At 46.4% G+C, this 15965-nt stretch overlaps 2 protein-coding genes across 4 annotated transcripts in view; one reads left to right on the plus strand and one right to left on the minus strand.

Annotated features, from left to right (window-relative positions):
* The window catches only part of esco2 (establishment of sister chromatid cohesion N-acetyltransferase 2), a 41849-nt gene extending 34597 nt beyond the window's left edge, over positions 1 to 7252 (minus strand). For both annotated transcript variants that reach the window (XM_070884473.1, XM_070884472.1), the window contains exons 1-3: positions 7089 to 7252; positions 3305 to 3372; positions 996 to 1989 (exon numbers count right to left, since the gene is read on the minus strand). In XM_070884473.1, coding sequence (XP_070740574.1) covers positions 996 to 1989; positions 3305 to 3357 — 1047 coding nt within the window. In that variant the 5' untranslated portion in view covers positions 3358 to 3372; positions 7089 to 7252. The remainder of the gene's footprint in view (positions 1 to 995; positions 1990 to 3304; positions 3373 to 7088) is intronic.
* Positions 7253 to 7369: 117 nt separating this feature from the next.
* ccdc25 (coiled-coil domain containing 25) overlaps positions 7370 to 15965 on the plus strand; it is a 41314-nt gene continuing 32718 nt past the window's right edge. Inside the window, exons 1-2 of one of the 2 annotated variants that reach the window (XM_070885361.1) lie at positions 7370 to 7761; positions 7918 to 8072. In XM_070885361.1, coding sequence (XP_070741462.1) covers positions 8048 to 8072 — 25 coding nt within the window. In that variant the 5' untranslated portion in view covers positions 7370 to 7761; positions 7918 to 8047. The remainder of the gene's footprint in view (positions 7762 to 7917; positions 8073 to 15965) is intronic. The other variant, XM_070885362.1, reaches the window with a different exon arrangement.

The following is a 15965-nucleotide window of genomic DNA, read 5'->3' on the forward strand; positions in this document are numbered from 1 at the left end:
TCCAATGAGTATCGGCCCAACCTTTCTTCATAAGACAACACCTTCATCTTAGGAATCAACCAAGTGAACCTTCTCTGAACTGCCTCTAATGCAAGCATATCCCTCCTCCTTAAATAAGGAGACCAAAACTGTACGCAGTACTCTAGGTGTGGTCTCACCAATGGCCTGTACAGTTGTAGCAGGACTTCACTACTTTTATACTCCATCCCCCTTTCAATAAAGGCCAACATTCCATTTGCCTTCCTAATTACTTGCCGTACCTGCATGCTAACATTTTGTGTTTGATGTGCAGGTGCAGGCCAGTTTGCCTGGTGCCGGCTCGAAGGGCCGAATGGCTTACTCCTGCACCTATTTTCTATGTACAAGGGCCCACAGATCCCTCTGTACCGCAGCATTTTGTAATCTCTCCCCAATTATATAATAATTTGCTTTTTTATTTTTCCTACCAAAGTGGATAACCTCACATTTTCCCACATTATACTCCATCTGCCAAATTTCTACCCACTCACTTAGCCTATCTATATCCCTTTGCAGATTCTTTGCATCCTCCTCACAATTTGCTTTCACATCTATTCCCCCCCCCTCCCACTCCAACCAACAAAGTCCTGGATGCGTTTTATTATCTTTAATTCACTAATTTGTCCTGTTTGAATTTTGGAAGCCTAGTGATATGAAAAGTTGGCTCATTGATATGTAAATTCTAAATCAGAACTCCAAAGTCTGTATCAAGATTTGAAATAAATGCAAATTAATAGGATCATTGATTTAAACCTTATACATGTCCCCAGGGTCCCATGGTACACAACAACATGGCCCATGAAGACAAAAAGTTTAGACACCCCTGATCTGCATCTTCAAATAGGAGTCCTACAAAAACTTAAGAATTCAGTAATTATGCTGGTGTACTCATTAAGTAACCTAAGAAGCACAGAAATATTGATAGGGAAAGTGTAGGCAAATGTTACATAAAATTTAATCCAAGTTCTTTATCTTACTTTTGTTGTCAAATCTCCCTGTTGCAATGACTTCTCCTTGGTTGTCAATACTGAATGTTTGAATTGTGCCACTTCAATTCTCTGAATTACAATCTTCAACTCTCTTGTAAGCAAAACACTGACCAAGTTGGTAGACAGGAGTGGAGATTTTTCAGCTTTTCTTTCCACTTCTGGTTCGGTTTTCATTTTATAATTGCTCTCTCTAATCCCATCACTCATTTCATTGTTGTGATTATCTGTTTGAAGAGCTTCCTTGTTAGCTTTTTTGATGTCGTCATCTTTGGCACTGCTTTTACTGTGTTTAAACTGGATGCTACTATCTGATGAAAATGATTTAATGTCAGGGTCTGGCAAACGCTTTTTGAACAACGGCTGGGATTTTCTGCCCGTGGAAAAGAAAGCTGCTCCTATTTGGATTCTAGGCTTTTGCTGTACCTTTAGACCATTCACTTTTGAAGTAAATAGAAGTGTCCTGGTCACAGATCCATAATATGCATTTTCCTTCAGATGGGTCAGTTTTGTGTTGACGTTAGATCCGACTTTGTTTTGATTTATTTGCGACTCCTTTGAGATGGAACCTGACAGCTTTGATTTTGTTAAAATGCGTTTCTTTGTTTGAGGTGTTGCACTTTTCATCTCAGGTTGCTCATCTGCAACTGCACACTTAGAAAGCCTGTTCTGACTGACCAATTTTCTCTCAAGAGGGGTGAGGTACAGCTGCTTCCTGTAGAAGGACTTTGCGGATACAGCAGGTTTGTGTGGACAGCCGGTTATGTTGGAAGTCAGCCCAGAGACTTTATTGTGTGAATCACCTTGACAGTTGTCAAAAATATTTTCCTTATCCGAATTACCTCTTTGTGACCATCTTAACATTGACAAGGTCGTTAATTTAGGGGACGACATTCTTGATGAACAGGCAACTTTATCACTATCAAGGATTCTTTTCTTTGCTGGCATTCCTGATATTGCTACATCGATGGGGGTATAATCCTGACTGTTAAAAACAAATAAAATGACTTAGTGACCGTTAACACCATACAAATCAATACTTACACTGAAGCTTTACTCTACTGTGAATTCAGTGATTTAACTTTACAGTAGTGGCAGCCTGGCCCAGAAATCGGCACGGTCCCGGCCTGCAAGACCATCAGCAGGCCGGGGCCATTAGAGGGAGCAGTGTGCGGCGGCCCGGCCCAGAAATCGGTGCGGTCCCGTCCTGCAAGACTATCAAAGGGAGCAGTGTGCTGTGGCATGCCACTTCAGGGAGCAGCGCGTACTGCTGCAGGACGGCAATGGCTGATTACAGTGTGGGCAGGTATAGCAGGAGCAGCAGGGTCGGGGCGAAGGAGCGGTAAGAGTTCGTAGAGGGATGTGATCAGGGCCCAGGAGGCGTGAAAGTTCGGGGCCCAGAAGAGGCGAGGGCCCAGGGGCAGCACGGGCCAGTCCACACTGCTAGTGTGTGTGCACTAGGTCCATGCAGCAGAGCTGGTCCCCAGTCGTCTTGGTTAATCCTTGCCACTGGACCAAGATCTAGCTCTATCAAGCGTGTGTGGTGGCTGGTGTGCAATGACCACCACACGTTAAAAAAATCCACACACAGGCATCTTCCACCTTTCAGGATGTAGTTCGGGATCCAGAATACCATTGAAACACCTGTGAACTCATCCGTTCTCGGCATGGAAGCAAGTCATCCTTGTTTTGAGGGACTGCCTATGATGATGAGCACATACATAACAATTCCCAGCACAACTTCGCCCAGTAACAAAACGGAGCTGTAACTGAGTAAAATTCAATTAAAAAAAACACATTTCTATCCCATAGTGTTTCTTGACCAATGCCAACTCGTCATTTTAAATTTTGCGGAAGTGGAATGTTATAGTTCACTGAACATATGGATAGATGCAACTATCTTTTTCTAATAATTTTGTCTGTTTTTTGCACTTTCCAATCTCTCTTCATCGGTAAATTCTTCTCCAAAAATCCAATTAATTTCAATTTCTGAACTCACTAATATCACAGAACATAATGGGAACACTTCACAGGAAGAGTAAAAATACCCAGTGTGATCAGTTCCTATCACAAGGAGAGTTAAAGCACCCTGTGTGATCAGTTTCTATTAAATTAGAATAACAGTTTAAAAGATTTTTCAGTCTTTTTTTGAATGAGTTTTATTAATAGAATAGGCCATGGTCAGCAGTGAAATACAATAAATATTTCCATTCAGCCTAGAGCAGAGATACCTCAGAAACAGTTTTAGGAATGAGTTATCCCATATTCAATTTAATAAACTGTACAATGTCACAACTTACCCATCATCTTTAAAAGAGCTATATTTCCTCTTTCTTGGAGTAACTGTAGACATTTTTCCTCTTTAAAACTGAAAAAAATTGAACAAAACAAAAGATTGCACTACCAATAGTCTATATAAACAAAAGCAGTCAGTCAGAGTGCAAGAAGCAATGAGGACACAACTGTATTCTGTACACTAACTGATTCACTGTCACTAGACACCTTAAATCTACTGTGCAGACAGCGGAAGGAGCGTGCGGCAAATCAGTCGTACCCACCTTTTCCTTCAATGACTGTCTGTCCCATCTGTGACAGAGACTGTAATTCCCGTACTGGACTGTTCAGTCACCTAAGAACTCATTTTTAGAGTGGAAGCAAGTCTTCCTCAATTTCGAGGCACTGCCTATGATGGATGATATGGGAATAAGGGGTTATGGAGAGCAGGCAGGGAAGTGGAGCTGAGTCCATGATTGGATCAGCCACGATCGTATTGAATGGCGGAGCAGGCTCGAGGGCCTATATGGCCTACTCTTGCTCCTATTTCTTATGTTCTTATGATGGCTGTGCAGACTATCTACACACTCAGCTTTAATTGCATAAATTAACATATCTCTACTGGCTAATTTATACAGACATAAGATATGAAGAAAACTGCAAAGCTGACAGTTAAGTTCAGGATCTTAAAACATGAATAATTGCATTCCATGGTACCCTGTGTTAAAGCAGCATCACTATGCTAGCACGTAAGCACTTTCAGATCATAGAAATTGCAGCAGTGATCATTCTAGTTATGTTTTTATATTCTTTCTTTTCAAATACAATTCCAATGATCTTTTCAATAACATTTCCAATAATATTAGTCTCTGCCTCAATAGGTAAATCATACGCACACACAATAGTGCCTCTCTGCCCTCTGATGACTTGTTGTTCTTGAGCTGACAGATGGCCTTTTCTACCTCGTGCAGGGCTGGGGTTTTGCTGAGATGGTGGCGGGTAGCATGCTGCGGAATGGAGTCGAGGACACTCGTGTCAAAGGCAGAGTCTCGATTAAGGAGATCTTCGAAGTGCTCCTTCCAGCGGGCCATGACTGCCTCGGCCTTGGACAACGTGGACCACTTTCCATACCTCAGGAGCCTTACAGCAAGGCAGACATCAACGACGAGGTCCAACACCGCCTCCAGTACACCAGCGCAGCCTTCGGTCACCTGAGGAAGAGAGTGGTCGACGACCAAGCCCTCAAATCTGGCACCAAGATTATGGTCTACAGAGCTGTAGTGATACCCGCCCTCCTGTATAGCTCAGAGACGTGGACCATATACAATAGACACTTCAAATCGCTGGAGAAATACCAACAATGTCCCTGCAAGCTCCTGCAAATCCCCTGGGAGGATAGACGCACCAAGATCAGTGTTCTCGATCAGACCAACATCCCCAGCATGAAGCACTGACCACACTCGACCAGCTCCATTGGGCTGGCCACATTGTCCGCATGCCTGACAAAAGACGCCCAAAGCAAGCGCTCTACTCGGAACTCCTACACGGCAAGCGATCCCCAGGTGGGCAGAGGAAATGTTTCAAGGACACCCTCAAAGCCTCCTTGATAAAGTGCAACATCCCCATCGACATCCTCAAGGACACCCTCAAAGCCTCCTTGATAAAGTGCAACATCCCCATCGACATCTGGGAATCCCTGGCCAAAGACCGCCCTAAGTCCGGGAGGGTGCTGAGCACCTCGAGTCTCGGCGCTGAAAGCATGCAGAAAACAAGTGCAGGCAGTGGAAGGAGCATGCAGCAAACCAGACTCCCCTCCCACCCTTTCCTTCAATGACTGTTTGTCCCACCTGTGAAAGAGACTGCAATTCCGGTATTGGACTGTACAGTCACCTGAGAACTCACTTTTAGAGTGGAAGCAAGTCTTCCTCGATTTCGAGGGACTGCCTAGGATGATACATACACACAAATCTACTGGGTACACTGTATACAACAACCTGAATTTATATAACAATGTTATTTTAGAAAAGCACCCCAAGGCACATAAATAGATATTGAGGCGATATAGAAGAGGTGACCAAAAATAAGTGAGTATTAAGGAGGGGTGTTGAAGGCGGAAATATGGAGGGAATTCCTGAGCAATTGGCCTAGACAGGTGATGACACAGCTGCTAATGGTGGATAGATTACAGCTCATCCAAGACTGAATAGCAGACAAACAGTTTGACAACACAGAGGGAGTGGAGGAGTCAAGAGAGGTAGATATTGTTGGCATCAGCAGACATGTGGAAACTGACCTCATATCTGCACATGATGTGGCCAAGGGATAGCATGTAACTGAGGAAGAGAGAACACTGGGGGATTCCAAAGGTAATGGGTGCAGGTTCGGGAAGAGAGCCATTGCTGGAGATGCTCTGGCTACGATTAGATAAGTGAGAGTGCAACCAAAGGACATTGGATCAAGTTGGACAACAAAAGCACTGGAGAAGGATGATGTGATCAACCACGTCAAAATCTGCAGATTGATAAGGCCAAGGAGGAACAGTCACAGAGGATGTCATTTGTGGAAAGGGGGTGTGTGGGAGGGGAATGGAAGCAGCAGAGGCAATGGAAAGAAAGACTTGCATTTATATAGTGCCTTTCACAACCTTAGGATGTCCCAAAGTGCTTTACAGCCAATGAAGTACTTTTGACGTGTATTCACTGTTGTACTGTAGGAAACATGGTAGCAATTTTGCACACAGCAAGCTCTCACAAACAGCAATATTATAATAACCAAATACATTTTTTCTTAAAGTAATGCTGACTCCCACTTCGAAAGTGCTATGGGATCTATTAAATTCAACTGAGAGCAGGTTTAATTGTCTCATCTAAAAGTCATCACCTCAGCCAGTGCAGCACTCCCTTAGTACTGCATTGGACAACCATCAACCACCTCAGAACTGGACATGGTATATGTTGCCACCCTCTCCATAGATGGAAGATTAAAGCATCCCCATCATGCGACTGTGAAGCTCCTAATCAGACCCTGGAGCACATCATTGAGGACTGCCCTCAGAGGAAATTTGCAGGTAGCCTACAAGATATCCATGCTGTTGCACCATAAGCTTTGGCCTGGGTATCCAACTTATATATTGACATTTGATTTGCTACTACGAGATTCAGCCGAAATTTTTGTGCTCAAGTCTCTAACTCAGAGAGGAGAGTGCTACTGACTGAGCCAGGGCTAAGAACGAATGGTCGCAATCGTATTGCAGAAGACATTAATCGGCTTGTTGGAGGCGTGGGTGGAAATGGCAAAGGAGAGGGGTTTAAGGAGACAGTTGGTAGTGGAGAAAAGAAGCCGGGGTGTATCCTTACCCTCCAGATGATCCTGGAGTAGCGGCAGTTTTGGCAGAGTGAAGCCAAGAGCACTTGAGAGGGTACAGCCAGATCTGGTAACAGATGGCTAACTAAACCAGTGGTACACCAGATACATTCAGGACAGAAATTGCGTTTGACAATCGCTGCTGTGAAGCGCCCGCAGAAGAAGCGTTTTCTTCTTTTTAGGCAGTCCCTCAGAGTCGAGGATGACTTGCTTCCACACAAACACGAGTTCTAAGGTAGTTGATGAGTCCAATGCGGGATCTACAGTCTGTCACAGGTGGTGGGTGGTTGAATGACGTTTTACCGCCTTATATAAATACAAGTTGCTGCTGTTGGGAGGATGCAGTGCACCCGCCGGCAGCGGCAACCCAAGCATCTCCCGCCCTAGCATTTCATCCAATCGCTGCTCCGGCACAAACCCGGTCTCGCCGGGGAAAACAAACTTCACCTCATCCAGTCAGAAGGGTGGGCTCTCGCTAGGCTGGGCTGCCGATCGGTTCCTGCCTCCTACACTCGCCCTCCGCCTCTCCGGCTCGCTCGGTCTCACCTTCCAACCGCCGCCGTCCCGTGAGCTCACTCCGGATTCCACAACCCGCGCGCCTTCCCGAATGCCCTCCCTCGGCCCGCGGATTGGTCCGAGCACAATCCCTGCCGTCCCCGATTGGCTGAGCGACGTGTCAATCTGGCCGGGGCTGAACCAACCATACGAGGTCTCGGCTGGCCGGTGCTCCCGGTTCCCCAACCTGAGCTGACGTTGAAAGTGCGGAATTTCCAGCATTTTCTGTTTTTCGTTGAAAATGCAGTCAGGATCGCAAAGGCGTGAATTTAGAAAGTTCAAGTGTCAATCGAACCGAATCAGCTATCAGAGGCCAATCTCCCCCGGGGTCCTACACTGTGTCGCCATTATGTTTGTAATTGCAGCCGAACCGGTTTGAATTTATATTGGCAAAGAGTGACGCATTGAGAAGATTAAACTCCTGGAAATGCACATGAAGAAAGGAAGAAAGACTTGCATCTGTATAGCACCTTTCACAACCACCGGACGTCTCAAAGCTTTACAGCCAATGAAGTACTTTTGGATTGTCGTCACTTGTAATGTGGGAAACCAGAGGAAATGAAAGGTTAATGTCCGATGTGCTGGGTATCTTTTTTAAATCTCTTCTGTTTAATTACCAATGGCATTGGTGCATATTAATAATTGCAAGATCTTTGGCTGATTGCATTTTGCCGTTTTCTTTTTATTTCCCTCCTCATTGTGTGTGAAAATATTCCTACAGGTCCCAGAGCCTCTTGCGGTAATCACATGGGTGCGGTGCTTGGCTCGCAATCGACTTCCTGCTCGGCCCGGAGCGCCTCCAGCAGCAGCAGCAGCAGCAGCTTCGATTACCTGTGTCTGCTGCCGCTAAAATGGTTTTTTATTTTACCAGTAACGGTAAGTACACTGTAAGCATGTCCTTGTTTGTCACTCCTTTGGAAAGGGTTCAAAACATTTATGGAGGCCCCCCATCAGGACATGTGGGAGCTCGGCATTGAGCACGGCCTAGTGTTTCCTTTAACAGCTTTCCTCTCCTTTGTCGCAGTATTCACTGGAATCAGCTCTTTCACTGGGCTTTTTGATAAAAGATTTATTTCATTTTTGCTAACGAATGTTTGTTTTAATGCTTCATATCGCTTGCGAATCAGAACTTGGATACTTGCTTGATCTTTAAGAGGAGCACAATTAGTTTGTAGATTTGGAAACCGGAATCTCTTTATTTGCAAGCATTCCACATTGGTAAACGAAACCAAGTTTTCTCTGTGTGGCTGTACTTCCCGTTGAAGTTCAACCTGTGGATAGTCAGTTTGGATCAGGATTGCTCACCTATTTGTAAGGGAATTTAAAACCTTTACAATAGCAAGTGTGTTGGTTCTTCCATATCCTGGTCTGACTTTACATCACCTTCATGTCGAATTTTTCCTCTTCGTGTGTTTTGCTTTATACATGTGCAAATTCATCAAGCAAAGTTCAGAAACCATTACATTCTGCACTTTTTGCCTTTTCATGAGTGCCTGTGGAAAGTTAAAAAAAATGGATATATATTTATTTCTAATTTGTAAACATTGTGTAAGTAGGTGGTTGAAGGAAAGTGTTATAAAGGAACATAACACAAGAAATAGGAGCAGGAGTAGGCCATTGGACACCTCGAGCCTGCTCAGTCATTCAATAAGATCATGGCCGATCTGATCTTGGCCTCAACTCCACTTCCCTGCCTGCTTCCCCATAACCCTTGACCCCCTTATTCAAAAATCTGTCTATCTCCACTTTAAATATATTCAGTGACAGCCTGCACATCTCTCTGGGGTTGAGAATTCCAAAGATTCACGATCCTCTGAGGGAAGAAATTCCTCCTCCTTTCTGTTTTAAATGGGCCACCCCTTATTCTGAAGCTATGCCCCCCAGTTTTAGATTCTCCTACGAGGGGAACCATCCTCTCTGCATCTACCCTGTCAAGCCCCCTCAGAATCTTCCATGTTTCAACAAGATCACCTCTCATTCTTCTGAACTCCAATGAGTATAGACGCAAACTTTCTTCATAAGACAACCCCTTCATCTCAACCTCGTGAACCTTCTCTGAACTGCCTCCAAAGCAAGTATATCCCTCCTTAAATAAGGAGACCAAAACTGTACACAGTACTCCAGATGTGGTCTCACCAACGCCTTGTACAGTTTTAGCAGGACTTCCCTACTTTTATACTCCATCCTCTTTGTAATAAAGGCCAACATTCCATTTACCTTCCTAATTACTACTTGTATCTGCATGCTAACTTTTTGTACAAGGTCTCCCGGATCCCTCTGTACTGCAGTATTTTGTAATTTCTCCCCATTTAAATAATCATTTGCTTTTTAATTTTTTTTTTTTAAGGTGCAACTTTGATTAGGGTGTCTGCTTGTGTGGAGATAAACACCAACACAGACTGGTTGGATCAAACACCCTGTTTCTGTTATATCTATGTAAATAGTAAAGTACTATCTGCAAATTGTAAGAACTTAGTTTCAAAAATTGTCAAATGAAAGTGTATAGGAACAGGAGTGGGCCATTCAGCCCCTCGAGCCTGCTCTGCTATTCAGTGAGATCATCATGGCTGATCTGTGACCAAACTCCATATACCCACCTTTGGCCCATATCCCTTGATACCTTTGGTTAACAACCATCAATCTCCGATTTAAAATTAACAATTGATTTAGCATCAAATTGCTGTCTGCGGAAGAGAGTTCCACACTTCTACCACCCTTTGTGTGCGTAGAAGTGTTTTCCTAATTTCACTTCTGAAAGGTCTGGCCCTAATTTTTAGACTATGCACCCTAGCCTGAGAATCTCCAACCAGTGGTAATAGTTTATCTCTCTTTACCCTATCTGTTCCCCTTAATAGCTTGAAAACTTCAATCAGATCACCCTTTTAACCTTCTAAATTGAGAATGCAATCCTAGTTTGTGTAATCTCTCCTCGTAAATTCGCCCTTGATGTCCGGGTATCATTCTGGTAAACCTACGCTGCACTCCCTCCAAGGCCAATATATCCTTCCTAAGGTGTGGTGCCTAGAACCACAGTATACCAAGTGAGATCTAACCAGGATTTTGTATAGCTACAGCATAACTTCTACCCCCTTGTATTCTTCTAGTCCTCGAGATATAAAGGCCAGCAGAATTGGAGCTGAGGGTGGATTCATTCTGGAGCATCCACGATGCTGAGAATGATGTGAGAAGCACGTGTAGCGAGTTGGTCTTACCGCAGGTGAAGGGTCCACAGCCAGCTAGGGAATGGAAGACCAGCAGGAAGAGCAGTGCAAGGAAGGTAGTGCAGGGGTCCCCTGCGGTCATCCTCCTGCAAAACAGATACACCGCTTTGAGTACTGTTGAGGGGGATGACTCATCAGGGGAGGGCAGGAGCAGCCAAGTTCATGGCACCGTGGCTGGCTGTGCTGCACAGAAGGGCAGGAAAAAGAGTGGGAGAGCGATAGTGATAGGAGATTCAATTGTAAGGGGAATAGATAGGCATTTCTGCGGCCGCAACCGAGACTCCAGGATGGTATGTTGCCTCCCTGGTACAAGGGTCAAGGATGTCTCGGAGCGGGTGCAGGACACTCTGAAAAGGGAGGGTGAGCAGCCAGTTGTCGTGGTGCACATTGGTACCACTGATATAGGTAAAAAAAGGGATGAGGTCCTACGAGATGAATTTAAGGAGCTAGGAGCTAAATTAAAAGGTAGGACCTCAAGTAGTAATCTCGGGATTGCTACTAGTGCCACGTGCTAGTCAGAGTAGGAATCGCAGGATAGCTCAGATGAATACGTGGCTTGAGCAGTGGTGCAGCAGGGAGGGATTCAAATTCCTGGGGCATTGGAACAGGTTCTGGGGGAGGTGGGACCAGTACAAACCGGACGGTCTGCAACTGGACAGGACCGGAACTAATGTCTGAGGGGGAGTATTTGCTAGTGCTGTTGGGGAGGAGTGAAACTAATATGGCAGGGGGATGGGAACCAATGCAGGGAGATCGAGGGAAACAAAATGGAGACACAAGCAAAAGACACAAAGGAGATGAGTAAAAGTGGAGGGCAGAGAAACCCAAGGCAAAAAACAAAAAGGGACACTGTACAGCAAAATTCTAAAGGGTCAGTTGTAATAAAAAGGCAAGCCTGAAAGCTCTATGCCTCAATGCAAGGAGTATTCGGAACACAGGAGAGGGCTCTGAGCAAGTTAGAGTGGGTGAGAGCTCAGATGAACAGGACCCCAAGAAAGAATGCAAAAGGCAGGAGGCAACAGAGCAGAGTAGCACTGGGATAAGTGTAAACCACAAGGTGATAGGAAGGGACAATATGTATGAATATAAAGGGGCTGCAGGAGGGGTCATAACTAAAAATCATGGTTTAAAAACTAGTATTAAAACACGCAGCATTCAAAATAAAGTAAATGAGTTGACGGCACAAATCATTACCAATGGGTATGATTTGGTGGCCATTACAGAAACGTGGTTGCAGGGTGGCCAAGGCTGGGAATTAAACATACAGGGGTATCTGACAATTCGGAAAGATAGACAAGAAGGGAAAGGAGGTGGGGTAGCTCTGTTAATAAAGGATGATATCAGGGCAGTTGTGAGAGACGATATTGGCTCTAATGAACAAAATGTTGAATTATTGTGGGTGGAGATTAGAGATAGTAAGGGGAAAAAGTCACTGGTGGGTGTAGTTTATAGGCCCCCAAATAATAACTTCACGGTGGGGCGGACAATAATTAAGGGAATAATGGAGGCATGTGAAAAAGGAACGGCAGTAATCATGGGGGATTTTAACCTACATATCGATTGGTCAAATCAAATCGCATGGGGTAGCCTTGAGGAGGAATTCATAGAATGCATACGGGATTGTTTCTTAGAACAGTATGTTACAGAACCTACAAGGGAGCAAGCTATCTTAGATCTGGTCCTGTGTAATGAGATAGGAATAATAAACGATCTCCTAGTAAAAGATCCTCTCGGAATGAGTGATCACAGTATGGTTGAATTTGTAATACAGATTGAGGGTGAGGAAGTAATGTCTCAAACGAGCGTACTATGCTTAACCAAAGGGGACTACAGTGGGATGAGGGCAGAGTTGGCTAAAGTAGACTGGAAACACAGACTAAACGGTGACACAATTGAGGAACAGTGGAGGACTTTTAAGGAGCTCTTTCATAGTGCTCAACAAAAATATATTCCAGTGGAAAAAAAAGGGCGGTAAGAGAAGGGATAACCAGCCGTGGATAACCAAGGAAATAAGGGAGAGTATCAAATTAAAAAGCAATGCGTATAAGGTGGCCAAGGTTAGTGGGAAACTAGAAGATTGGGAAAATTTTAAACGACAGCAAAGAATGACTAAGAAAGCAATAAAGAAAGGAAAGATAGATTACGAAAGTAAACTTGCGCAAAACATAAAAATAGATAGTAAAAGCTTTTACCGATATATAAAACGGAAAAGAGTGACTAAAGTAAATGTTGGTCCCTTAGAAGATGAGAAGGGGGATTTAATAATTGGAAATGTGGAAATGGCTAGGACATGAAACAATTATTTTGCTTCGGTCTTCACAGTGGAAGACACAAAAACCATGCCAAAAATTGCTGGTCACGGGAATGTGGGAAGGGAGGACCTTGAGATAATCAGCATCACTCGGGAGGCAGTGCTGGACAGGCTACCGGGACTCAAGGTAGACAAGTCCCCTGGTCCTGATGAAATGCATCCCAGGGTATTAAAAGAGATGGCGGAAGTTATAGCAGATGCATTCGTTATAATCTACCAAAATTCTCTGGACTCTGGGGAGGGGCCAGTAGATTGGAAAGCAGCTAATGGTATGCCTCTGTTTAAAAAAGGGGGCAGACAAAAGGCAGGTAACAATAGGCCGGTTAGTTTAACTTCTGTAGTGGGTAAAATGCTTGAAGCTATCATTAAGGAAGAAATAGCGGGACATCTAGATAGGAATAGTGCAATCAAGCAGACACAAAATGGATTCATGAAGGGGAAATCATGTTTAACTAATTTACTGGAATTCTTTGAGGATATAACGAGCATGGTGGATAGAGGTGTGCCGATGGATGTGGTGTATTTAGATTTCCAAAAGGCATTCGATAAGGTGCCACACAAAAGGTTACTGCAGAAGATAAAGGTACGCGGAGTCAGAGGAAATGTATTAGCATGGATAGAGAATTGGCTGGCTAACAGAAAGCAGAGAGTCGGGATAAATGGGTCCTTTTCAGCTTGGAAATCGGTGGTTAGTGGTGTGCCACAGGGATCGGTGCTGGGACCACAACTGTTTACAATATACATAGATGACCTAGAAGAGGGGACAGAGTGTAGTGTAACAAAATTTGCAGATGACACAAAGATTAGTGGGAAAGCGGGTTGTGTAGAGGACACGGAGAGGCTGCAAAGAGATTTAGATAGGTTAAGCAAATGGGCTAAGGTTTGGCAGATGGAATACAATGTCGGAAAATGTGAGGTCATCCACCTTGGGGGGGGGGGGGGGGGGGGAGGGAAACAGTAAAAGGGAATATTATTTGAATGGGGAGAAATTACAACATTCTGTGGTGCAGAGGGACCTGGGGGTCCTTGTGCATGTTTGGGTATCCCAAAAAGTTAGTTTGCAGGTGCAGCAGGTAATCAGGAAGGCGAATGGAATGTTGGCCTTCATTGCGAGAGGGATGGTGTACAAAAGCAGGGAGGTCCTGCTGCAGCTGTACAGGGTATTGGTGAGGCCGCATCTGGAGAACTGTGTGCAGTTTTGGTCACCTTACTTAAGGAAGGATATACTAGCTTTGGAGGGGGTACAGAGACGATTCACTAGGCTGATTTTGGAGATGAGGGGGTTACCTTATGATGATAGATTGAGTAGACTGGGTCTTTACTCATTGGGGTTCAGAAGGATGAGGGGTGATCTTATAGAAACATTAAAAATAATGAAAGGGATAGACAAGATAGAGGCAGAGAGGTTGTTTCCATTGGTTGGGGAGACGAGAACTAGGGGGCACAGCCTCAAAATACGGGGGAGCCAATTTAAAACCGAGCTGAGAAGGAATTTCTTCTCCCAGAGGGTTGTGAATCTGTGGAATTCTCTGCCCAATTAAGCAGATGAGGCTAGCTCATTGAATGTATTCAAATCACAGATAGATAGATTTTTAACCAATAAGGGAATTAAGGGTTACGGGGAGAGGGCGGGTAAGTGGAGCTGAGTCTAGGGCCAGATCAGCCATGATCTTATTGAATAGCGGAACAGGCTCAAGGGGCTAGATGGCCTACGCCTGTTCCTAATTCTTATGTTTTTATGTTCTTATCATGCAACAACTGTACAGGATATTGATGAGGCCACACCTAGAGTACTGCCTACAGTTTTGGTCTCTGTATTTAAGGAAGGATATACTTGCATTGGAGGCTGTTCAGAGAAGATTTACTCGGTTGATTCTGGAGATGAGGGGTTTGATTTATGAAGATAGGTTGGGCCTATACTCATTGCAGTTCTGAAGAATGAGAGGTGATCTTATCGAAACATATAAGACAATGAGGGGGCTCGAAAAGGTGGATGCAGAGAGGATATTTCCACTCAAAGGGGAAACGAAAACTCGGGGACATAGGGCCCAAGTTTCCACACGCGCCTAGAACGGCGCAGTCCCGACCTGGACGCCCGTTTTTCGCGCCACAAAGTGTGCCCCCAAAAAATCCTTCGTATTCTCCACCTACCTGCAGGTTCGCTGGCCCTCGACGCAGCCAGCACGAGCTGTGGGGGGGCGGAGCCAGGTCCCTGCGCTGAAAGCAGTGCCGGGACCTCTGCACATGTGTGCTACAGTGGGCACGCAAGTGCAGTAGCTCCAGGCGCCGAACTGTGTGGGAGGCGCCCGAAGCACACAGCCCCTAGCCCTGGCCGAATGGCCTCACTGGGGCTGCGTGAATAAGGCTCCTCCTGCTTCTCCTCTCCACCTACCCCCCCCGACCAGACCCGACACCCTCTTCCCCCCCCCCCCCTGCCTCCGGACCAGACCCGACACCCGCCCCCCCCTCCCCGACTGACCCGACCCGAGCCCCTGTTCCCGCTCCCCGACTGGACCCGCGCTCCTGTTCCCGCTCCGATCCGACCCGACCCGAGCTCCTGTTCCCGCTCCGCCCCCCCCGAGTAGACCCGACCCGACCCGCGATCCTGTTCCCGCTCCCCGACTGGACCCGACCCGACCCGCGCTCCTGTTCCCGCTCCGACCCGACCCGAGCTCCTGTTCCCGCTCCGCCCGCCCCCCCCCCCCTCGACTAGACCCGACGCGACCCGCGATCCTGTTCCCGCTCCCCGACTGGACCCGACCCGACCCAAGCTCCTGTTCCCGCTCCCCACCCCCCCCCCGGACTGGACCCGACCTGCGCTCCCCCGACCCGACTCCCGCTCCCGGACTGGATCCGACCTGACGTCTCCCCTCCACACCCCAGTCCCTCTCTTCCCCCCCCTCCCTCCCTCTCTCTCTTCCCCCCCCCCTCCCTCCCTCCCTCTCTCTTTCCCCCCCCCCTCCCTCCCTCCCTCCCTCCCTCTCTCTTTCCCCCCCCCCCTCCCTCCCTCCCTCCCTCTCTCTTCCCCCCCCTCCCTCCCTCCCTCTCTCTTCCCCCCCCTCCCTCCCTCCCTCCCTCCCTCTCTCTTCCCCCCCCTCCCTCCCTCCCTCTCTCTTCCCCCCCCCTCCCTCCCTCCCTCTCTCTTCCCCCCCTCCCTCCCTCCCTCTCTCTTCCCCCCCTCCCTCCCTCCCTCTCTCTTCCCCCCCTCCCTCCCTCCCTCTCTCTTCCCCCCCTCCC

Source organism: Pristiophorus japonicus, chromosome 7 (genome assembly GCF_044704955.1).
Source record: "Pristiophorus japonicus isolate sPriJap1 chromosome 7, sPriJap1.hap1, whole genome shotgun sequence".
NCBI classification, from domain to species: Eukaryota; Metazoa; Chordata; class Chondrichthyes; family Pristiophoridae; genus Pristiophorus; species Pristiophorus japonicus.